Below are 23,295 nucleotides of genomic sequence, written 5' to 3'. Positions count from 1 at the left end.
GAAGGTACGCTTCGCGGGAGGCGTGAGCCCCGGACCCCCGGACCCCCAGCGCCCGGACCCCGCCCCGCGCCTCTGCCTCCCTCCCTCCCGGCGGCCGCACCACGGGAGAGCGGAGGGGCCGGGCGGCGGGGGTCTCCGGCCCCCGGGCAGGACGCGTGCAGCTCTGGAGGGGTCGGTGGGAGCCGGGAGCCGGGAGGCGGAGCTGGCGCGCGGGCCGGTACCGGGACGGGACCCTCCCCCGGGGGAGTCGGGCTGGGCCGGGCGCCGGTGCGCGCTGCTCTCCCTTCCGCCGCCCGGGAGCCAGCAGGGAGGGCGGGGCGGGCGTGGGGCTGGGGGCCGGGTCGTAACACACCGCAGCCCCGCCCGGCCCGGCCGCGGAGACACCCCGCGGAGAGGTGGGGGAGCCGGGAGCCGGCCCGACCTTTCCCGGGCGCTTCCCCTCGCGGACCGGCTCCGTCGGGCCAGCGAGCGCCCCCTGCTGCCGCCCGCGAGCCCAGCCCGGGTCCCGGAGCCACCGCTCGCAGCCTGGGACTTAGGACTTCGGCGTCTTGTGTCTGTGCAGCTGCCTCAGTTTCCTCCATTAAGGGCAAAGGAGGTAAGAGGGAAACTGGCTTGGACTCGAATCACAGCATCAACTGCGACTCAGCCAAGGGTTTGTACCGGGCACGGGGCGAGCTGCCGCCCCTTGACTGATGCGAAGGGAAGGTCCCTTCCTGGGAATAAAGCAAGGAGACCCTGCGGCGGCGGAGCAAAGGGTGGGGCCTTTGTCACACAACTCCAAGAAAAAGCAGGTCTCAGGGGCAGCTGTGAAGGGAGGAGTGAAGGGAGGAGTGTCCCTCCGCTTCTGTAGTGACCCCGGAGGAAGGGGTTGACCCTCCCTCCCTGCTGCGGTCCTGCCTGGCTCCCCCCCATATACACTGAAGCTCTTCTGGGGGTGACAGTGGAAAGAGGGTTGGGGTAAAAAAACTTCACACTAAGGCCCCCCACTTGCCTTCAAAGAGCTATGAGCAACTGCTCTCCCTCAGGGCCCCCCCTCACTCTCCCTGCCACCCGCCAACAGCACCAGCCTGGGCAGCCCTGAGGGCATTCCCCCCCCCCCCGTTCTGGAGCCCCTAATGTCATAAGCCCCGCCTTGAGCGAGGCCTCTTATTCACAGCCCAACTCTGCAAGGCATCCTCTGTGTAAATAAGCGCCAATCCACCTCTGACAGTGGGGCTCCCCGCAGGCCCCATCCAACCTGCTGGACCTCCTCTCCTCCCTGTCCCCTCCATGGGAGCAGAGCACGGGGCCTCTCAGTGCCCATGGACAATGTCTAGCGCCTCCTCAGGCTCAGGTGGGAGGTGCCCATCTCAGGTACCCAGACCAGCACCCCAGCCACAGGGGGGTGCTGGGAGTAGGTGCCTCCTTGATCCCCCCATCCCTGTCATTCTGCCAGACTCCCCAGCTCCAGTGAGGTGCAAGTGCCCACAGCCCCTGGTGTGGATGCTGCCAGGGCTGGGTTCAGACAGGGCAGTCAGCCTCCTCCCCACCCCCAACCCCAGGCTTCAGCTGGAAACCGACCACTCTGCTAGACAGTTTCCTGGATGAGTCTTTCCCACCCTCTGGGCTGGGCAGGGCCTGGGCGCCGCCTGGGCATACATCACCAGTGATGGAGAGATGCCAGTAGCCCCTTCCCTGAGGAAGGACAGAGGGTGGCCATGAGAGCCTGGGAGCAGCTACTTAGGCAAGTGCCTGCCCGTCCCGGGGCTCCCAAGGCCTGCACAGTCTGGGCCTGCCAGAGGCCCACGTGGGCATTGGGAGGAACGGCCTTTCTACCATCTCCAACCACACGTGGGTTGGGGGCCAGTGAGCAGCTCCCCAGACTCTGCAGCCAGCGTCAGCCTTTGTCTTCTGACCCATCTTCCTTCAAGGGGTGCTGCAGTAGCTGAGACTGGGTTGCCCGTGTGCCCTCCCCACCCTGCAAGTCCCCACTGAGGACGCTCACCTGGGCCTTCCTAGAAGTGACAACTTTAGGTCTACTGAGTGTCAAGCCTTGCTAGGCATCTTTCGTTGGGCTAGCTGGGCACGAGGCCAGGTGGGGACAGCCAGGGACAGAGTCTACAGCTGGCAGACCTGGGAGATATGTGCCCTCTGGGCAGCAGGAGCTGCTTTGGCATCCATACCGCTGCCCCAGGCTGTCGCCTTCTACTGCAGCCGTCTCCTCCCAGCTGCATCCCAGTACGGACAAGGGCAGTGTGGGTGCGCTGGCTCTCCAGGGCCGTGCGGGCCATGACATAACACAGCTCCTGCTCCTCTCTGAGGCTCACCGTCTTCCCCCCCACACACACACCTTCAGGTCTTGCCTGCTCCAACCAGCCCCATGAGGCTGCCAGGTGCAGGAATTGGAGCCTACTAGCCATAGCAAGGCTTCCTTCAGCTCTTCCCAAACTAGACCTGACCTTGCGCCAACATCCTGTTCCACAGGGATAGGCATAGTTCAGTCCGGGACCAGCAACAGCCAGCAGCAGGAGCAGCTGGAGCGTTCCCCGATGCATAGCAGGGGAGTGGGCAGGCAGGGCACAACGTGGATCCCAGCCCTCCATCCATGCCCTGCCAGGCCAGTGTTGGACTCTGGAAGTGCCCTGGGTCTCCACTCTCCAGACCTTCCCTGAGGCTGTTTGCTATGATGGAGATACCCTGTCACTCTTCCTTCTGTGCTTGGTGGGCTCCTACTCACACTTTAAGGCCCACTCACCAGTCACCACGCTCTCAGGCAGAGGAGGACCTCCATTTTCCAGGTTCCTTGATCCCAGGCGGCACCACTTCCACACTCAGCACACTGTACCCAGATGGTGTCTGATGGGTTTGTTACATCGCCCCTGCCCAGCACAGTGGACATCCCTTCTCTGTCCCCGGTACCTGGCACAAGGTCATTGGCCGTGAGGGACAGTGGCAGCAGGCAACAGTGCACACATAACATGAGCATTCTAAGACAGCCCAAATGAGGGTGCCCTGGAGGGATGTCCTTGGGAAGAGGGGCCATGGGGAAAGGACCTAGCTGTGGAAGCGATCCACCTTTTCCAAAGAAGGGCAAGACGGTTGTCCCATCGCTGGCTGTGAGACCTTAGTTGGAAGCCATGGAGCCACTTCTCCAGGCCTGAGAGGTGAGATAGTGCCACCAGATCTCCTGGGCTGGGGCTCCAGCAGCTCACAACGGTGCCTTCCCTCCCCTAAGGGCCCACTGGGACAGACCCCCATGGGCCACACACCTCACCTTTCTCCAGACGCCCCCCCCACCCCCCGCCAACCAGCCTTTCAGTCCGTGGGACTCATCCCCAGACCATCCTGTATGCCCCAACCTCCCCACTTCCCAGATCCTTGGGTCACGTCCTCTATGACAGAAGTCAGTTGTCCTATCTGCATAAAGATCTTGACAAAACCCCAGCTCTGGTCAAACCTAAATCATCTACCCACTGCCTGCCTTTGACCAAGCAGCTGCTCTTTCCGGAGCAAAACACTCTGCATCGACTGGCCTTGCTCTAAATTCGTGACCACAAATCTCCAAACTTCCCTAGTTCGTTCACTTTCCCACTTGTTAAAATTGGCATCCCTCCCTCCCTCCCTCTCCAACCTCCCAGCCGCTCCTCCGCCCCCCAGGCTGTGACTCCGCCTGGTACTTAGGGGGAAACGGAAGTCCAGGCAGGAACTCACCCCCTCTCCTGACGCCCGCCTGCATCTGACCTCAAACTCTCTTTGCTGATTGACGGGCAAGTCCTCAGCCTGTGCCCTGGAGCCCAACCCCTCTCATCTCACCCCAGGGTTCCCCTGCTTCAGTTATCCCCCCTTATGGTCACTGCCTCTATTCTACAAAGCCAGCCCCACCCCTTAGAAGCCCCTCGCCCAGCCCTGTCCCCTTTCTGCTGCCTCTCATAGCCTCCTCACCTTCTCCTTAACCCCCGCAGGGCATCTGCAGACCCTCCACCAGGGTCTTCTGTGGGTGCCCTACTGCAAATCACCAAGCACAAGGCTTGTTCTGCCCTCTTTCTCGGCAGCACTTGGCATAGCAGCCCTTACCCCGGAACACTCACAGTGATCGCCTTGAAATCCACTCTGCAGCCTTTTCTTCTCCCAAACTCTGAAATCAGAGGTTCTTGCTAAGAGTGATTCTCTCTCCCCCTCTAAAGGACGTTCAGCAATGTCTGGAATACAGGGAGGGGGGCCGCTACTGGCATCTGTAAGTAGGAGCCAAAGATGCTGTCAAACGTCCTGCAAGGTTCAGGACCGCCCCCACCACAAAGAATTACCAGGTACAAAATGCTGAAACACTAAAATTAAGAAATGCTGCTCTAAATGCAGCACCCTAGCTCGGTCTGGGGATCCTTCCTCTTCTACACCCATGACTCCCCTCCAGATGCGACAGCACTTCCCCAGGCACCTCCTGACCTGCTCTCCCTGCTGAACTCCAGGTTCCTTCAGCTCACCTACTTGCTGACCCCTTTGGACACCTCAGACCTGACATACCCATTTGCCCCAGCCCTGCCTTGCTTGCCCCAAGGTCCTCAGTGCTGGATTCTCAGTGAACGGTGCAGCTCCCCACCCAGAGCCTGTGCCCTCGCCCCACACATGCAATCACAAGTGGGGCCACTGTGACCCCTAAACACTCCAAAAGGACCTGCTCCTGTCCATCGCTGTAGCCCCTCTCCCTTACACAACCGCAGTGGCTTCCCAGCTGTTCTGCTTCCAGCCCATTCTCCAGAATGCATCAAGGACTTTTAAAACCTGAAGTCAGATGTGGCACCATCTTCCTTCAAACCTTCCAGGGGCTGCCGCCTGTTGTTGTGGACTTGGCTGTGGCCCCCTCCCTGTGTCAGTTACACAGACCCGACACACCTTGCTTTTCCCTGCCTCAGGGCCTTTGCACTGGCTACTCAGTTCCTGAATTTTCACAGGCAGCCTCCTGCCATTTAGGGCTAGACTGAAATGTCACATCCTCAGAGGGGCCCTTCCTAACCAGCAGCCTAATGGGGTGCTCCCCTCTGCCATCATTTGCCAATGCCAGATGTTTTCTGGTTTGCTGACTTATTCTCCAACCCTCCCCACCCTGAATAAGCTCCATGAGAAGAGGAACCCACCTTGCTCACTGCTATTCCCAGCAGAAGAGAGACTGCCTAGTATGTTGGATGAGTGAACAAATTGAGCCTATACAGCTACATGGTCGGTGACTGAGGAGGTGAACAGGTCACAGACCCCTGGGAGGGGATGGCTAGCCACCTGGGCTTGGTTAACACCCCGGGGCCCTGTACCCTTCCCACCACTCAGGCTGGGGCTCAAAGGACAACTTTGTCCCCGCCCTCCCCTTAAGCCACCAGGCTCAGACAAGTGGCATCTTTAAGAGAACCCAGGATCAGAGACCAAGAGCCAAATCCTAATCCTGGTGATGGATGACCCGAGAGCCAGAAGCCTCCCCGGGCATGAAGCACAGCACCTCCTTCCACCCAGCAGCAGAGGCCGAGGGAGTGCCAGCCTGTCCTTGATAAATGGGGCACTGCATGTACTGCCTCTGTCCTAGGGCTGCCTCAAGGTCTCTGCCTGGGAGCCTCCCAGCAGGGCTGTCCCCTACTCCTAGGGGCATGGCCAGAGTCCCTATCCACTCTACACTCACACAGACCCCACTCCCCCAGCCAGGAACAAGAGGAGGAACAGCACCTCCCTGCAGTCCTTCCCTTGTGCTAATGCCCAGGACTGGGCCGCTGTTCAGTCTCAGGATTCGTGACTCACGACTGAAACCCAAGGCCGACTGAAGGTAGAGGCCACAGTGTCCCCAGTGCAGCCCCAGCATTGACCCTCCAGAAGGCTGGCAAACAGCAACCTCTCCCCAGAGCTTGGGAACTCCAAGCTTCAGCCCTGCACTGCTGCTTCTTGGCCAGGACCCCTGGAGCACTCACTGAAGTCTTTGTCTTCCCTGGAAGGTGGGAGAGCCACCTGGGGCCCCAGAGGGCAAGGGGCGTTAAAGGCACACAAGAGGCAGGAAGGTCAGCACAGCACACTCCACTTTATTATCTCCCTGAACATGTGGGCCTCCTACCCGCTTCCACCCCAAGCAGGCCTTCCTTGACCCTCTGAAAGGCCACCAAAACAGTACCCTTGGGGACTGAGGGGCCTCTGGCCCAGGCCCACTCACTGGCACCCTGGAAGCTTTCTTCATGCCTGGGACAAACCTCACGGGGAAAACCAGGAGCTGGGGCAGAGGAGAAGTGGGGCCTGCCTGGAGGAGGCCAGGCCAGGTAACCCCAGCCCTTTCTCCTTCCTAGGCTGCGCCCGGCTGAGCTCCAGGGAATAGCGGTCTGGGGTAGAGACAACCGAGTCCTCTGTTCAGAGGCCAGCTGGGGTTCCCATTGTGCAATCAGAGGGGGGGGCCCACGTCTTTCTCTTCTCCCCGATGGTGGCAGCCCTTGGCCCAGCACCTTCCTGCTCTGCAGGGCATTGAGTTGGGCTCTCAAAGCCTCCTGGAGAGAAGGGCTGGAGGCCACACCACCGCAGAACGTCCCCCATACTTGGGCATGTTGGGTGGGATGGGAGGCTGTTCCCAGGGTCCCAGCCACAGGGTTACCCCGAGGGAGAGGTAGGGACACCATTAGTCTATGCTGGGGAGCAGGGCCTCAGGCACAGGAGGGATTCCAGGGTTCTACATGACTGGAACCTACTTCTTCCCCACCCCTTCCAGGACCCGTCCCTGGAGAATGTCACCTCCCATTCCCAGCATCTTCCAGGGCTGGGGCAAAAGTCAAGAGCAGGCAGAGCCAGGCCTGCCTTCCCCTATGGCAGAGCTAGAAGAACCCCTGGCCCTAGGAGCCCTTAGGGGAACACGGTGAAGAGAGATGGGAAGAGGCCCAGCCCTCTGAGATGGAGTGGTAGGTTGGGGCTGGAAGATAGCGTGTGGCCCAGGGGAGCCAAGAGGTAGACAACTCAGCTCCACTGGGCAGAGGACGCCCTCCCTACCTGGGGAAAGAAGCCACAGGCTTAATCTTTGGACCTCCCCTTGAAATGATTTCCAGGTACACAGCCCCCTGGCAGAGCTGGGCTTCCCTGGACAGAGACTGGCTGGATTCCCGCTTCTGAAGATGGGGCTGTGGGCTCAGTGGATGCTCCAGCCAGCCAGGACTGCTCCTGAGCAATACCAGGGGCACCTGCTCCAGGCCTTGACCTCGGGGAGGAAGCCAGGGTCTGAGGCTGCCTTGCCGAGGCCTCCGCACTGAGCTTTTTCAGGACAGGGGACTCCCACCCACGTGGGCTCTCCCCAGGCCCCACGGGAACGGGCTGGCCTCCCGCACTGGAACCACTGGGGTCGGGGCTCCTGGATTCCGCTGACAGTGCCTCCAGAAGCTGCTGCAGGGATGGGGAGGCCAGAGCGGGGCTCCTGCCAGTGCTGTGGGCTTGAGACCCTGCAACAGGACAGACAGGAGGTACAGCCTCAGAACTGGAAGATGACATGTGGCCCGGCTGGGCGGAGCCAGAGCTGGCTTTAGCGTGAATCACAGGGACGAGGAGCCTGGCTCACCGGAGTGGTGCCCACCCATGCCACCGCCTAATGCCTCTAATACTGGATTCCCACACTACCAGAGACCAGGACAATGAAGCCATCCCATCTCTTCCCTGCCTAGCCCCCGAAGTCACCATCAGAACGTCAGGCCACTCAGGCTTCTACCACTGCCTCATTCACACCCGAGACTGCCGGGACAGTTAAGTCGCCTGAACCAACACCAAAGCGCCTGCCTTCTGGACCCTTCACCCAGGCTGCTCTGCCCACGGCCATACCCCACCACTTGCCCCGAACCCAACACCTGCCCTAGAACTGTTCCTGCACTTAATGGCCACATCCAAACCCTACACTGTGCCAGGAGGTAGCCTGGGGCTTCCTTCTGCACTGTCATGCCAGACTACGACTGTACCCCACCTCTTTGTGGGCACTCTTCCTCATTTAAGCCCATGCTCCCTGGCTGGCCCCAGCCCCTCAGCACTGCCTCCCATCCCAGTTCCTCCTGCACACGCAGCAAGGGCTTCACCAGGAGCCTCTTCCCTCAGCTGACCCTGACCAAATCCTCATTGTCACGCTTCAGCTGGCGACTCTTCTACCAGGTCCTGTCAGCCTCACAGCCCACACCTCCCTCTGGATCTGGTCAACACCAGGAGCTCCCACCGCTGCAGCCCGTTCCTGGGGGCCACCTTCCACAGTGCCCCCTCCACCTGTGCACACTGAGGTAGCGCAGCTCTGCGGACACTCCGCAGGCCCAGCATCTTCCTACAGCAGCCCTCCGCACTTCAGATCACTCCCACCTACACAGGCTTCACAGCCCCCATGGCCGTCGGCCCCTCGGAGGCAGCCTCAACCCCCTTTCCCCGCCATCAGACCTGCCACCACACCCAGTCCTAGAGCGCTGGCATCCCCCCCTCTACTCTTCAGTCAGCAGAGGCACATCTTCTCCTTTATTTCCATCCCCCTCTCCCTACCTCTGGTGGCCTCACCTCTGTGTAACAGAGGCCCCCGCATCCGTACGTCAAGATCCTCCTGCAGACTTGGGTCTATTCCTGTCTTCTTCCTTCCCGCTAGATCCAAGGAAGTACCTCAGCTCCCATCACAGGCAGCCTTTTTCCAAACATTCTGGGTGTCCTTTCTCCCCGCCGTATCCACCCCTCTCTTCCGGCAGGTCATGGTTCCAGCATCGGAATGCACCTCATGCTCACCATCCTGATAGACCCATCCCTTGACCACAGGCCTTTCCACCACCTCCCAATTCCCTAGTCATGGTAGTCGAACCTCTAGAAAAATTACATACAAGGCTAGGCACGGTGGCTCACATCTAATCCCAGTACTTTGGGAGGCTGAGGGAGGCAGATCACTAGAGGTCGGGAGTTCAAGACCAGCCTGGCCAACATGGTAAAACCTTGTCTCTACTAAAAATATAAAACGTAGCCAGCATGGTGGTGCTCACCTGTAATCCTAGCTACTCGGGAGGCTGAGGCACGCAAGACTCCATCTCAACAAAAGAAATTACACACAAATTTCTTATTACATCTATTCTTTAGGGGTTTTTAGAAGATACTTAGTGCAGTAAAAAAAAGTATAGGGGAGGCCGGGCGCAGTGGCTCAAGCCTGTAATCCCAGCACTTTGGGAGGCCGAGATGGGTGGATCACGAGGTCAGGAGATCGAGACCACGCTGGCCAACACGGTGAAACCCCATCTCTACTAAAAAATACAAAAAACTAGCTGGACGAGGTGGCGCGCGCCTGTAGTCCCAGCTACTGGGGAGGCTGAGGCAGGAGGATGTCGTGAACCTGGGAGGCGGAGCTTGCAGTGAGCTGAGATCCGGCCACTGCACTCCAGCCTGGGCGAGAGAGCGAGACTCTCTCTCAAAAAAAAAAAAAGTATAGGGGAAAGAATGGTGCTGAGCAACTGACTAGTTACATGAAGAATGAAGTCGGACCCCTTCCTTACACCCTGTTCAAGGGTTCACTCCAAATGGGTCATATACCTAAATGTAAAACCTGAAACTAAGACTTACATGAAAACAGGTGCAAATCTCCATGGCCTTGGGTTAGGCAAAGGCATCATAGACACCAAAAAGGAATGACAAAATGGGTCAGTTGAACTTTCCACATTTCAGATGTTGGTGTTCAAAGGACATCATCAAAAAGTGGGGAAAACAAGAAACATAGGATGTGATGAAATATTTAAGGGCAACATCTGATGAGGGACATGTGTCTAGATATATAAAGAACTCTTACAACTCAGAAGAGACAACCCAACTGAAGAAAAACAGGATATGAACATTCTCCCAAGATACAGATGACCAAAATGCACATTAAAAGATGTTCAACATTAGTCGCTAGGGAAATGCAACTCAAAACTACAATGAGATACTACTTCATACTCAGTAGGATGGTTCTAATCAGAATGATAGATAACAAATGTCAGCAAGGATGGGAGAAATCGGAACCCTTGTATACCGCTGGTGGGAATAAAAATGGTGCATTCAATTGAGAATATCTTAGCAGTTAAACATGGAGTTATCATAGGACCTAGCAATTCTATTTCTAGCTGTATACTCAAAAGAAATGACATGTTGACAAAATCTTGTGCATAAATGTCCATAGTAGCTCTATTCATAATAGCCGCAAAGTAAAAACGCAAGTGTCCCTCAACTGGTGAATATGGCATATCTATCCAACGGAATGTTATTCAGCGACGTTATTGATACATACTACAACAGGGATGAACCTTGAAAACATTAAGAAGCCAGACACAAGAGAATGTGCTATGGTTCCACTTATGCGAAATGTCTAGGATCAGCAAATCCAGAGAGGCAAAGTAGGTTAGCGATTACCTGGGGCTGGGGGCAGAAGCAGGTAGTGAGGGGAGGGAAAGGGCATTTGCATGCAAGATGACCTAGGAGTAGAATCTGGGTCCGGGCTTATGTACACTTCAGTCTTCCTGGATGTCAAGTTCTTTTCCAAAGTGGTTACAGCCACTCATATTCCTGTCAATAGGGTCTAGCATTTTCATTCCTCACTCTATATCCTTACCAGTATTTGGTATCATTGGCCTTTAAAGTGTCCAGTTTAGTGGCTATAGACTGGTATGGTAGTCTTCATTCGCATTTCCTCAATTACTGAGGTTGAGTATCTTTAGTGTGTTTCCATTTGGTCTCAGATGTCTAAGTCTCTTCCTGTTTTTCTGTTTGATGGGTTTTTTTTGGAGACAGTCTGGCTCTGTTACCCAGACTGGAGTGCAATGGCACGATCTTGGCTCACTGCCACCTCTGCCTCCCGGTTCAAGTAGTTATTCTGCCTCGGCTTCCCTGAGTAGGTGGGACCACAGGTGCACACCACTATCCCCCACTAGTTTTTTCCAGAGATGGTGTCTTACTATGTTGTCCAGGCTGGTCTTGAACTCCTAAGCTCAAGCGATCCACCCACCTCAGCCTCCCAAAGTGTTGAGATTACAGGCATGAGCCATCATGCTCAGCTGGTTTGTTCTTGTATTAATGTGTGTGTGTGTGTATACACACACACAGACACACACACCAGGCACAGTAGCTTACACCTGTAATCCCAGCACTTTGAGAGGCTGAGGCAGGGGGATCACCTGAGGTCAGGAGCTCAAGACCAGCCTAGCAAACATGGTGAAACCCCGTCTCTACTAAAAATACAAAATCAGCCAGTCATGATGGCACCTGCCTGTAATCCCAGCTACAAGGGAGGCTGAGGCAGGAGAATCACTTGAACCCAGGAGGCAGAGGTTGCAGTGAGCCAAGATGGCGCCATTGCACTCCAGCCTGGGCAAAAAGATTGAAACTGTCTCAAAAAAAAAAAAAAATCTTCACTTGTAACCTGTATTTTCACTTTCTTTTTGGTGCCTTTGGACAAAGTTATAATTAATGTAGTTGAATATATGAATCTTTCTAGTTTTACAGTTAGTGCTGTATCTCATTTAAGCAATCCTTCCCTATCCCAAGGTCATGAAGAGATCTTACTATATATTTTCCTAGACGTGTTAAAGTTTATTACATGTGTCTTTCATGCATCCAGAGTTATTTGCGCATGAGTTAGGAATTTTTAAATAGATGTTAAATGGCTCTAAGACAAGTAACTTAACTGTCCTTCGCTAGTGACCATCAGTGGCCCTTTACCAAAGCTCTGCTTCTGAATGGGATCCGTTTCTGAATTTGGTTGCAGTGGGCAATTGTCTAGCCTTGCCCCAGTGCTGTGCCTTTACATAAAGACGTTTCATGAACTACATGACTGATATCTGCTAGGGCAAGTTTTCTAGTTTTTCCTTCAGGGATGTCTCGGCTATTACTGACCTTCCGTATTTTCATATAAAAACTTTATAATCACCCCATCAATTGGGAGGCCAAGGCAGGCAGATCACTTGCGGTCAGGAGTTCAAGACCAGCCTGGCCAACATGGTGAAACCCTGTCTCTACTAAAAATACAAAAATTAGCTGGCCGTGGTGGTGGGCACCCGTAAGCCCAGCTACTCAGAAGACTGAGGCACAAGAATCACTTGAACCTCGGAGGCAGAGGCTGCAGTGAGCCGAGATTGTACCACTGCACTCCAGCCTGGGTGACAGAGTGAGACTCCAACTTTTAAAAAAAAAGAAAAGAGGCCGGGCGCGGTGGCTCAAGCCTGTAATCCCTGCACTTTGGGAGGCCGAGACGGGCGGATCACGAGATCAGGAGATGGAGACCATCCTGGCTAACATGGTGAAACCCCGTCTCTACTAAAAAATACAAAAAACTAGCCGGGCGAGGTGGCAGGCGCCTGTAGTCCCAGCTACTCGGGAGGCTGAGGCAGGAGAATGGCGTAAACCCGGGAGGCGGAGCTTGCAGTGAGCTGAGATCCAGCCACTGCACTCCAGCCTGGGCGACAGAGCAAGACTGTCTCAAGAAAAAAAAAAAAAAAAAGAAAAGAAAAAATATGTGGCACTCTCTCAAGATCAACATTGATATTTTGAGTGGGAATTTATAGATTAATTTGGGAAGACTGAATTTTTATAACTTTGCCTTCCTTTCAATAACGGGTGTATTTCTCTGTATTTAAGTGTTATTTAATGATTTTAATAAAGGTTCATTTTCCCTCAAATGTTTGATACAGCTGTCAGATTTATTCCTTGGGACCTTTATGATTGCTATTATAATGGTGTGTTTACTAACAATTGTGTTTTCTGACTGAGTGTACAGAAATATAATTTTTATATTAACTGTATTTACCTTTTCTAATTCTTATTAGTTCTAATAAATTGTTTATAGATTGTTGCTTTCAATACAGGTAATCATCTATTACAAGCGATTTTTTTGCTTCCTTTCCAATCCTCGGACCTTTAGTTTCATTGGCTCTACCTCAGTGCCCAGGCCCTCCACTGCCACACAATGTGGGGGAGATGGGACAATAGTGGGAAAACTTCTCTTGGTCCCTGTTTTAATGTTTTACCCTGAACTTTTGCTCTAGGTTTTTGGTAGATGTTTATTATCTAGGCTAAGGGAGTGAGCCCTATTCCTCTTTGGTCAGAGCTGAGTCATAGTGAGTGTTAACTTTCCTCAAGCGCTGGTTCTGCGTCCTGTGGTAATCCCCCGTGCTCTCACCCTGCTGTCCCTGCGACCTCATCTCCCTCCGTGTCACCCTCCCTGACACCATTAGAGCACAGGTGCCTTCTCCAGGCTCCAGTCACCTTCCTGCCACGCCACTCACCTCTCCCACGGGGCCTGGGGCCACTTGGGCTGCAGCCGTAGAGTTTGAGGACCCGCGTGATGTCTGAGGCACTCAGGTTCCATCGCTGGCCGATGTGGACGCTGGGAGCCCAAAGCGGTGTGATGGTGGGCAGCCCGCGCCGGCTGAAGGCGAGCCTGGAACCCAGTGGGAGACCCCTGAGTCCGGATCAGGGAGAAGCTGGGGCAGCAGAGGGAGAAGGGGGCAGGGTCCTCACCTCCCATAGTGCATCACAGAGACCCGAGTCCGGACCAGGGAGAGGCTGGGGCAGCAGAAGGAGAAGGGGGCAGGGTCCTCACCTCCCATAGTGTATCACAGAGAGAGACCTGAGTCTGGATCAGGGAGAAGCTGGGGCAGCAGAGGGAGAAGGGGCAGGGTCCTCACCTCCCATAGTGTATCACAGAGGGAGACCTGAGTCCGGATCAGGGAGAAGCTGGGGCAGCAGAGGGAGAAGGGGCAGGGTCCTCACCTCCCATAGTGCATCACAGAGGAGTAGTCATAGGGCGTCAGCATGTTGCTGCTCCGAGACTTGATGAAGTTGATTTCAAAGCCTAAAAATACAAAAACAATACAACTTACTGACATATAAAGAGGGAGGGCAAGAAAGGGCGGAGGGCGGAGGGCGGAGGGCGGAGGGCGGAGGGCGGAGGGCGGGCAATGGCTGGGAGGGTCTTCTGGGAGCTCATAACTTACCCAAGCTGAGGGACTGAGCCCGCAGCCACCATTCTCCCCAGCCCCAGGAGGAACCCCAACCTGTACTAGTTGAGTTGGAGGCACAGGGACCCCATGGCTAGCCAATCATCACCTCGTAGCAGTTCTCTCCACCCATCCTTCCTCCTTGCATATTTGCCCTGCACAGGGCTCGTCTCTGCATAACCCACAGCTGCCACGGGTCACACGCTGCTCAGGGTCTAGATGCCCCTCCCACCCCAGATGCAATGTCTATTCCTTGACCCAGCTTTGAAAAACTGCCACGCTGACATTGGCAAGTGGTGACCCCCAGTCCTCACACACAGGCCCACCTTCTTCCTGCGTCAGGCCACAACACCTCCCCAGACTTGCAGCCCCTCTCCCCCTCGCTCAGGTCCCCCAGGCCTGGGAGGGGCAAGGTTCCCTCCTGCCTTCAGAGGCAGCCCCTCTATCTTTGCCCCCCTGATTCCCTCAAACCCAGCCAGCCGCCCATACACCCCACCTCGGTACAGCAGCTTCCTCTCCACGGAGCAGACCAGCACCTTCATATCCCAGCACCTGCCTAACAGCTGCCCCTCGAGCTCTTTTTCTTGCTTTTAAAAACTCATTAAACATTTTAAATAAGTAGTATATTCATTTGGTTCAAAAGTCAACTATTGAGATGTAGTAAAAGTCTCCAATTCCATCCCCTGCTTCCCGTGTTCCCACTCCCCACCCCACAACAGTTAATTACTGCTATTAATGTGTCTGCCCTAGCAGAGTTTCTGTGCATATTAACCTAATGAGAACATATTAACCTAAATGAAAACAAACAAGTTCTCATTTTTTCCACTGGGGAAGCTCTGTTTTAACCTGTTTTATCATTAGGAATAATTAGTGCTATTTTCCAACTCAGTTTCTGCTTTTACCCTTTTTTTAATTTCCTCCTGCTTTCATTTAATTTGCGTTGACATGCTCAATTTGTTCTATTTACTGATATGTAAGTCTACACATTTTCTCTGAGCACTGCATTAGCTGTGAACCACTGGGTTTTGTATAGTCTTTCATGATTTTTGTTTTAGAATTGCTGTACTTTAACTCCAGAGCTAAAAAAGTTTTGTTGTTTTCTTTCAATTTCTAAACAGGAGAAGCTTTTTGGTTTTGGTGTATTGGTTTCTACTTCATATCATGATCAGAATGTTTATATTAGTTTACTTTCAGAGTTGCAGGTTTCCATGGCATTTCATGGTATATCATGAAATTATCAGGGTAAACTTTCACAACTGTTCCACGAGCATCGGGAAGGATCAGTCTGTTTTCAGAATACAGAGTCACTTGTCACCCCTCCTCACTACCTCCTCAGCCTGGTCTGATTCAATGTCCATCCTCTCCCTTTGTGAGGTGCTACCCACGTGCCCCAGACACCCCTTTCTCTGTGACTCGTGTTTGCTGGGAGCCACTGAGAAAGCGGTGTTTGGGGCTGGGGAAGGTCCCTGGGCCCAGGCAGCTTCCCTGGCTGCCTCACCTGGCTAACATGACAGCAGTGAAAGGTCTTGGGCTGGACACCCTCCACCTGCAAGAGGCCTTCTTTCCCACTCCACTCTCTAAGCCCGATTCCCACCCACACCTCCTCTGCCCCTCCCTCGGGGGGGTCTTCCTGCCTCCTCAACGGAGAAACCCCACCATCACCAGGATCTGATCCCTGGCACCACACAGCTGCTGCTGCCAGCACAAGAACCACAGCCCACCTGCCTCCAGCCTCCACTCTCCCACGGCCATAGTCTGCGTTTCTTCTACCTGCTCACTGGCACATGTCCCAGTCCCACAGCGCTGCCCTCAGCCTGTGACCCAGCACTTGGCTTGTACAGCCTGCTACCTTGGGGTTCCACTTTGGCTCAGCTCCCCAAGCTGGCACACAGCCCCAGCCCACGCTGGTGGTGCCTGGTGCGTAAGACCGCTGCTAGAGTACTCAACAAGCAGGCATCATGGGTACTGCCTGCCCCATCCCCAGGGAGAGGACAGTGTCAGCGATGAAAAGCGAGACAGAGCAGGTGGTGGCACCCTAACTCAGGCACAACTGCAGGTGGGCGGAGGAAGGCCTGGGGCCCAGAGCAGCAGCTGGACCATCTCCAGGTCCCAGAGAAGCGAGACCCCCACCTTCCCCACAGGAAGCAGGCAGGTGGTGGGGAGGATGGACAGCCTCATCCGTGGGAACCAGGCAACTTGGGCCCAAGCCCTGCTGTCTCCTCCCCGGCACCAGCCTGACCTGCGTGTGGCCTGGCTTACCTGGGAGGATCTCGTTCCAGTTGACACGGATATAGCGGTCCCGGTCGGCCCGCGCGTGCTCGTGCCAGAAGCCCAGAACGTGCATGAGCTCGTGCAGGACGATGCCGCGGCCCTTCTGCAGACAGGTGGGTGCCAGGGAGACCACCTGCATCCCTCCGCTGCGCCCCACACTCGAGAAGCACCTGCAGGGCGATGAGAGCAAACAGGGTGAGCGCCAGCCCAGATCCCCCCCAGACACACAGACCTGGGCTCTCCCTCCCCCCACACCACAAGACAGACAAACAGCTAACAGGCAGGCCCCACTCTGGGCGCTAGTCTCAGGTTCGCCGTTCTCCAAGCCCCTTCACTGCCTGGACTTCTGTGAAATGGGCATACCGGACCCCCATCACCAGCCTGGGCCACAGGGAGGCAGCAGGAGCTGATATGAACGCAGAGGACAGAAGCAGCTCACTAAGTGAACGCACCCTCCCGGTCAGCCCTGGGCCGAGGCTTTCACACACATTGCCTCAGGCCCTTGACAACCTAGGAAGCAGGTGTCGCCACCACTCCCGCCCCAGAGGGTGCAGAAGAGGCTCAGAAGTCAGGGGACTTGCCAGGACTCAATGACTCATGCACTGTCTGCCCCATAAAACCTCCCCTCAGCACCCCGTGGAGTCCCCCGGGAGAGGAGGGCTTTGTAAATGAGGGTCTAGCACCGTTCCCATCCCTTTTCCACCTTCCGCCCTGGAGGTCCAGCTCGCATTGGGCAGACCCCTCAGGGTGGGCAGGGAGACTGAGCCCTGGGGGATGGGCCCAGACATAAATGTTAGACAACAGACAGGTTGATTCCGGGCTGAACGCCCAGCACTTACCCATACATGGGGATGATGGAAATGAAATCTTTCTGGCCCTGGTAGGCGACAAACCTGACGCACGTGGAACGTTCAAACTCCGCGAGAGCCTCCAGGATGACCTGGCGGCTGGGCTCATCTGAACGACACCACCCGGCTGAGCCCCCAGAGCCCTGGTGCTCTTTGAGCTCTACATGGGGGTCTGGGAGCAGAGCTCTGAACTCTCTCCCAAAATATCATCAAGAAAGGGCAGCCTAGTGGTGCCAGGAGGAAGCTGGGCACCAGACAGACCTTGGCTGTGTGGCCTTGGGTAGGTCACTGTCCTCCACACCGCATGGTCTCAAGGGGAACCAGATCCCGCTAGACACACCTTCCCATCAGCCCTTCCAGGATTTTGACCCTCCCGACTCAGGAGACCTTCAGGAACAGAAGGGCTTCTGTGGACGGGTTCTTGGGGTGGGGAGGTGGAGGGGAGGTGGTGGTGTAAGAGGAGAAAGGAAGAGAGGAGCACCTCTGCCGCATTTGGAAGAAGGGGCTGAGGAAGGGAGGGAGCCTGCCGCCCTCACTCACCGTACTTGCTGGAGAGCAGGAAGGGGACCTCCACGACACCGCCACCACCCGTGGGCCACTTGCTGCTGGTTGCTGACAGCAGTCGGAAGGGACTCTGAGGAGAGAGCAGCAGTTCAACCGCTGGGGACAGAGGCCACCCAAGCTTTGTGCCCCAAGGGTACCACACCCCGGGGCACCAGAACCCCAAAGATGTGGGAGTCAGGACCTGTGTGCATGGGAATGGGGGACCATTAGGGACGGGACAGAGGCGTGGAAGGCAAGGGGCCAGCTACATGAACCTTGATGCACAAGACAGTCCCTTGGCCTATGACGAAAGAATTTCAGTCTCAAGCAAACAAGAGATTAGTCCCTGAGGATGTTGGCTAGGAGGCCCAGCACCCCAGGGTGACCTGGATCAGAAGGGCTTGGGCCGGCAGCCCCACCCCAGCATGTGGGCAGTGCCCCTTCCAGAGGCGAACAGCCACCAGGCTTCCCTGAACGTGGGATGGTCATGGGGACAGAGCCTATTTGGAGTGAAAGCGAGGCAGCACCCTGGCCTCGGCCGCTCTTCCGCTCTCCAGCAACCAGAGCCCTTCAGAGCCCAGGCCCCACAGCACCCCGTGTGCCTGCGCCATCAGCTGGAGGCATTTGATTCTGCTCCTGGTGGTCACATGCCACCTCCCCGAGCACTCACTGGATAACCCAGAGGGGTCTGCCCTGCCCCCGGGGTCCCCTGGGAGCCTTGGGCCAGCCTCTGGCTCTCCTGCCCAGCCAGAGGCTGTGCCATCCGTGGTGGCCTCCAACAAGACAGTCTTGCCTTCCCCTGGGTCACTGTCCTATTCAGGAGCCTTCTGCCATTCCCAGTCGCCTAAAACACAGCGCTGTTGTCCTGGGCAGTGTTCCCTTTTCTGCTAGCAGGGCACCCCCAATCCCCAGCAGCCCCTCCCTTCAGATGCAGCCGCTCGACCACAGCCAAGATGGTCAGGCTCCACATCACTCCTTGTTCCACCATCCCCAGGTCGCCACTGCCACCAGGCCCTTTATCCCCCACAGGCCACTCTGCCAACCCCTGCTCATGTCTTCTTTTATCTGAGCACCTCCCCTGGGCAGGATACCAAGCTGCGTCAAGTGTTCAAAACCTTCTCCTTCAGGAAGCCCTCTCAGGCCAACTGTGCCAGCACTTCAGATACCAGCCTCCCTTAGCATTCAGGCGGGCTTATTCGTACTTCCTAACAGAAGAGTCGCTCTGACCTTGACAAACAGAGGCAGCTACCACTCTGTGTATGTCCCTCCCACATCAGGCCCCACGTCACCCAGGGTGGGCTCCGAGGGCCTGTCACCAGCTGTGGGCTGATCCGTACCCACACACATCAGAGTGTGCACTCACCGGCCGGACGATGTCCCCCTCGATGAGGAAGCTGCTTTCTGGGGTTTCTTCCGGGATGAGCCCTGGGAAGGGAGGGAAGGACGTGTTGGCCCATGTCCCCCAGCACACTGACTCGAGGGACAGGCCAAGCAAGTCCCTCCTTAAGTCTATTCTTGTGTCTTTCCTAGTGGATTGTTACTATTATAACTTCTTAAATGGCCTGATAAAAGTATAAGTCACTGGCTCTCCGAGCCTGGGTGTTTCGCTAAGTCATTAGTTGATGTTTGAGAATGTCAGCCACCCTGGCAGGACTGTCTGCAGGCGTGAGGGGCTGAGGGGCAAAGACGAAGGAGTCTGAGGCTCAGGGTCTGTCCCTCCCCTGACTGTGGAGTTAGAGGTTCCCTGAGCACTGAGGGAAAGTCGCACAGTCCCTGAGTGTGAGAGGCTTCTCAGCTGGACCGCATCCTTCCCCTGCTCAAACACAGCCCACGACCTATCCGGTCCCAAGCCCGGGTCCCTGCAGTCAGGAAGCAGCGGCCTCTTCCAGCCTGAGCCGCACTCCTCAGAACAGGCCCTGGGCTCTCCCGCCCACCTCATCCCCCATCTATTCCTCACCCATCTGTTATACTCAGGCCCCTTGAGGTGGCAAATTCAAATTTGTTCCACCGTCAAAGGTAGGCAAGTACCAGCTCTCGCAAACCCCTCACCCCTCTTAGCCCCTCTGCTTCTCGTCTCTCCCACAAGTGACTCATGGAGGGAGTAAGGAAAGCAGGAGAGAAGGCAGGGAAGAATCCAGGCGCAGCCTCAGCTGGATTCCATGGGCGCTCCGGACCACAAATGGCACCTCTGACTTGCACAGCCTTGAGGCAGGGGCCAGACTCCTGGCCCTTAGGAGTCACTGTGGGCCACCTCGGGCAGATGAGGGAGTAGCCCCCGGCACCTCTGGCTGAGGCAACTCCTTTTGGCTGGGGGCCAGTCTTGGGAGGCAGATACAGCTGTATGGCATTAGCCATATTCACAGCGGCAGGTGCTTCTCAGGAAAGCATCAGGTGAGGCACGGACAGCCATTCTGAGATAGCCTCACTGTAGGTGATAGGATAGTTGGGGTCACCAGCATTTGGGAGTTTTCTCCATTGGTTCCAGTTACCTCCAGACCACTCACGGTGATCCAGGGGTGGGGCGGTGCCTGGGGCTCAAGGCTCAGTTGGTGCTGGGCCCCTAAGTTAGCTCTCGGAGGAAGAAGGGGGCAGATCACACAGTGGCTACCACACCTAGTAGGATCTCACCCACCCTTAGGGCAACACTGGCCCCTGCTCCCTGGTGCTTCAGCCCTCATTGCTCCAACATCTGAACTCCAATCTCCATCTCGACTGGCTTTGTTCAGGCTATTTATACACCCTCATTCCTCAGGTGACATCCCCAGACAGCAAGACCCTGAGCCTCAGACTTCCTAATCACACCTGCAGACAGTCCTGCACAGGGTGGCTGACGTTCTCAAACATCAACTCACCGCTTAGCTCCACACCCAGGCTCACAACGATCTATACTTTTATCAGGCCATTTAAGAACTTAGTGTTTCTTATAAAAGTAGCAATCCACTAGGAAAGATACAAAAAGAAAAAGTAGACTAAAGCAATTGCCCATAGAATTTCCACCCGTTCACACCTGTAGTCCCAGCTGCTCGGGAGGCAGAGGCAGGAGGATCACTTAAGACCAGGAGTTCAAGACCAGCCTGGGCAACACAGCAATACTACTCCATCTCTTAAAAACCACGGCCGGGCGCGGTGGCTCACGCCTGTAATTCCAGCACTTTGGGAGGCTGAGGCGGGCAGATCATGAGGTCAGGAGATCAAGACTATCCTGGCTAACACGGTGAAACCCCATCTCCACTTAAAAGAAATAAAAAGGCCGGGCGCGGTGGCTCAAGCCTGTAATCCCAGCACTTTGGGAGGCCGAGACGGGCGGATCACGAGGTCAGGAGATCGAGACCATCCTGGCTAACACAGTGAAACCCCGTCTCTACTAAAAAATACAAAAAACTAGCCGGGCGAGGTGGCGGGCGCCTGTAGTCCCAGCTACTCGGGAGGCTGAGGCAGGAGAATGGCGTAAACCCGGGAGGCGGAGCTTGCAGTGAGCTGAGATCCGGCCACTGCACTCCAGCCTGGGCGACAGAGCGAGACTCCGTCTCAAAAAAAAAAAAAAAAAAGAAATAAAAACACAAAAATTTAGCCAGGCATGGTGGTGGGTGCCTGTAGTCCCAGCTACTCGGGAGGCTGAGGCAGGAGAATGGCGTGAACCGAGATTGTACCACTGCACTCCAGCTTGGGCGACAGAGTGAGACTGTCCAAAAAAAACCACCACCAACAACAAAAAACACAGCCTAGAGTAAGCTGGTCCATTTCCTCCCAGGCTCTGCATTTCTGAGTGTTCAGTGTGGTTTTCCCACTACATAATGTCATGCCCCTCCAGGCCCTGGGAAGATGCCCTCACCTTGGTTAATTGCAGGAATGTCCTTGTCCCAGGAGGCCTGGGTTCCCTCAGGGGTGAGGCCATCTGGGAAGCTGGTACCACAGGCTCCTGGGCAGCTGGAGGCCAGGGGCGCTCCTAGGATCATACCTGGTCCAGACAGACAGGGGCATACACAAATGCTTGGAGCACCCACCAGTGAGACCGGACAGCAGGACATGGGTTGAGTGCGGGGGATCAGGCTGTAAGACTCAGTCCCTAGGAAGAGTAGGCTCCAGCACAAAGCCAAAGAGCCTTTCCAGCCTCCCTGCTCAACCCCAACTAGCGCCAAGGTCTAGATGACCTCGGGAAGGAGCTCCCCTAGGGGGACCAAAAGGGCACGTGCCCCACCTATGAGGTAGAGGAGGAACAGGAAGGAAGGAGGCAGGACAGACCTCAGGTTCTGACACCCCTGGCAAGGGCAGGGCCAGCCTCAGACCTTTCTCTATGACTCTTTCTCAGCCCAGGCTCTTGGACAATGGGCTCAGCCTGGAGTGGGGACTTACAGCCTACCCCCACCCCAAGATAAGTACGCCTGGGGCACAACACCTGCCATCTTCTGCCAGGCAGGCCCTCTGCTTCCAGGGCCTTCAGGAGGCCTCCCCTTGGCCCCCAAGAGCTGACTTCTAGAACAACCCTGGAAAGCTCTGTGCTCTGAGCCACTGAGCTCAGCTACAATCCCTGAAGGTTCCAGCCACAACCTTCTGGCCTCTCCCCAGCTTTACTCCAGGCTGGCGCCAGCAGCAGGAGAAACAGGCAGCCAGCTTACCTGGCAAGGAGAGCAGACCCAGCACCCAAGGCCAGAGACCCCCTACACCCTCCATGGTAGAGTCCTGCTGCCCCTTCAGCAAACAAGACTAAGCCCCAGCAGGACGGAGCAGCCTAACTACAGAATCAGCACTACCACCACCACCTCTTAAATAGCAGCTGCTCCAGCTCCCATCTTACTCCCACCAACCACCTCCACCTACAGCCCCGCCCCAACCAGCTCTACCTGCAGCCCCGCCCCAACCAGCTCCACCTGCAGCCCCCGCTCCAACCAGCTCCACCTACAGCCCCGCCCCAACCACCTCCACCTGCGGCCCCGCCCCAACCACCTCCACCTACAGCCCCGCCCCAACCAGCTCCACCTGCAGCCCCGCCCCAACCAGCTCCACCTAGAGCCCCGCCCCAACCAGCTCCATCTGCAGCCCCCGCCCCAACCAGCTCCACCTGCAGCCCCGCCCCAACCACCTCCACCTACAGCCCCGCCGCAACCAGCTCCACCTGCAGCCCCGCCCCAACCAGCTCCACCTACAGCCCTCCCCGACCAGCTCCACCTACGGCCCCGCCCCGACCAGCTCCACCTACGGCCCCGCCCCAACCAGCTCCACCTACGGCCCCGCCCCAACCACTCCACCTGCAGCCCCGCCCCAACCAGCTCCACCTACAGCCCCGCCCCAACCACTCCACCTGCAGCCCCGCCCTAACCAGCTCCACCTACAGCCCCGCCCCAACCAGCTCCACCTGCGGCCCCGCCCCAACCACCTCCACCTGCGGCCCCGCCCCAACCAGCTCCACCTGCGGCCCCGCCCCAACTATTCCACCTACGGCCCCGCCCCAACCACTCCACCTACGGCCCCGCCCCAACCAGGTCCACCTGCGGCCCCGCCCCAACCACTCCACCTACGGCCCCGCCCCAACCAGCTCCACCTGCGGCCCCGCCCCAACCAGCTCCACCTGCGGCCCCGCCCCAACCAGCTCCACCTGCGGCCCCGCCCCAACCATTCCACCTACGGCCCCGCCCCAACCACTCCACCTACGGCCCCGCCCCAACCAGCTCCACCTGCGGCCCCGCCCCAAC

At 56.5% G+C, this 23,295-nt stretch overlaps 1 protein-coding gene across 2 annotated transcripts; it reads right to left on the bottom strand.

The window, feature by feature from the left end:
* Positions 1–5,909: 5,909 nt before the first annotated feature.
* On the bottom strand, positions 5,910–22,327 carry LOC105490026 (astacin like metalloendopeptidase). Of its 2 annotated transcripts, XM_071077356.1 has the most exons (9): positions 22,222–22,327; positions 21,438–21,563; positions 18,969–19,030; positions 17,603–17,696; positions 17,054–17,171; positions 16,203–16,384; positions 13,717–13,798; positions 13,230–13,384; positions 5,910–7,421 (listed from the first exon to the last, which is right to left on the bottom strand). In XM_071077356.1, exons 1-9 carry the CDS (start codon positions 22,274–22,276, stop codon positions 7,000–7,002), a joined length of 1,296 nt encoding a protein of 431 aa, XP_070933457.1. In that variant the 5' UTR covers positions 22,277–22,327; the 3' UTR covers positions 5,910–6,999. The 2 variants fall into 2 exon arrangements, with proteins under 2 accessions (XP_070933457.1, XP_070933456.1); XM_071077355.1 differs by lacking the exon at positions 22,222–22,327 and having other exon boundaries at positions 21,438–21,633.
* Between the last annotated feature and the right edge of the window lie 968 nt (positions 22,328–23,295).

Source organism: Macaca nemestrina, chromosome 13, assembly GCF_043159975.1.
Source record: "Macaca nemestrina isolate mMacNem1 chromosome 13, mMacNem.hap1, whole genome shotgun sequence".
Lineage (NCBI taxonomy): Eukaryota > Metazoa > Chordata > Mammalia > Primates > Cercopithecidae > Macaca > Macaca nemestrina.
Note: the sequence above shows the minus strand (reverse complement) of the source record. Positions and strands in the feature narration are given on the sequence as shown.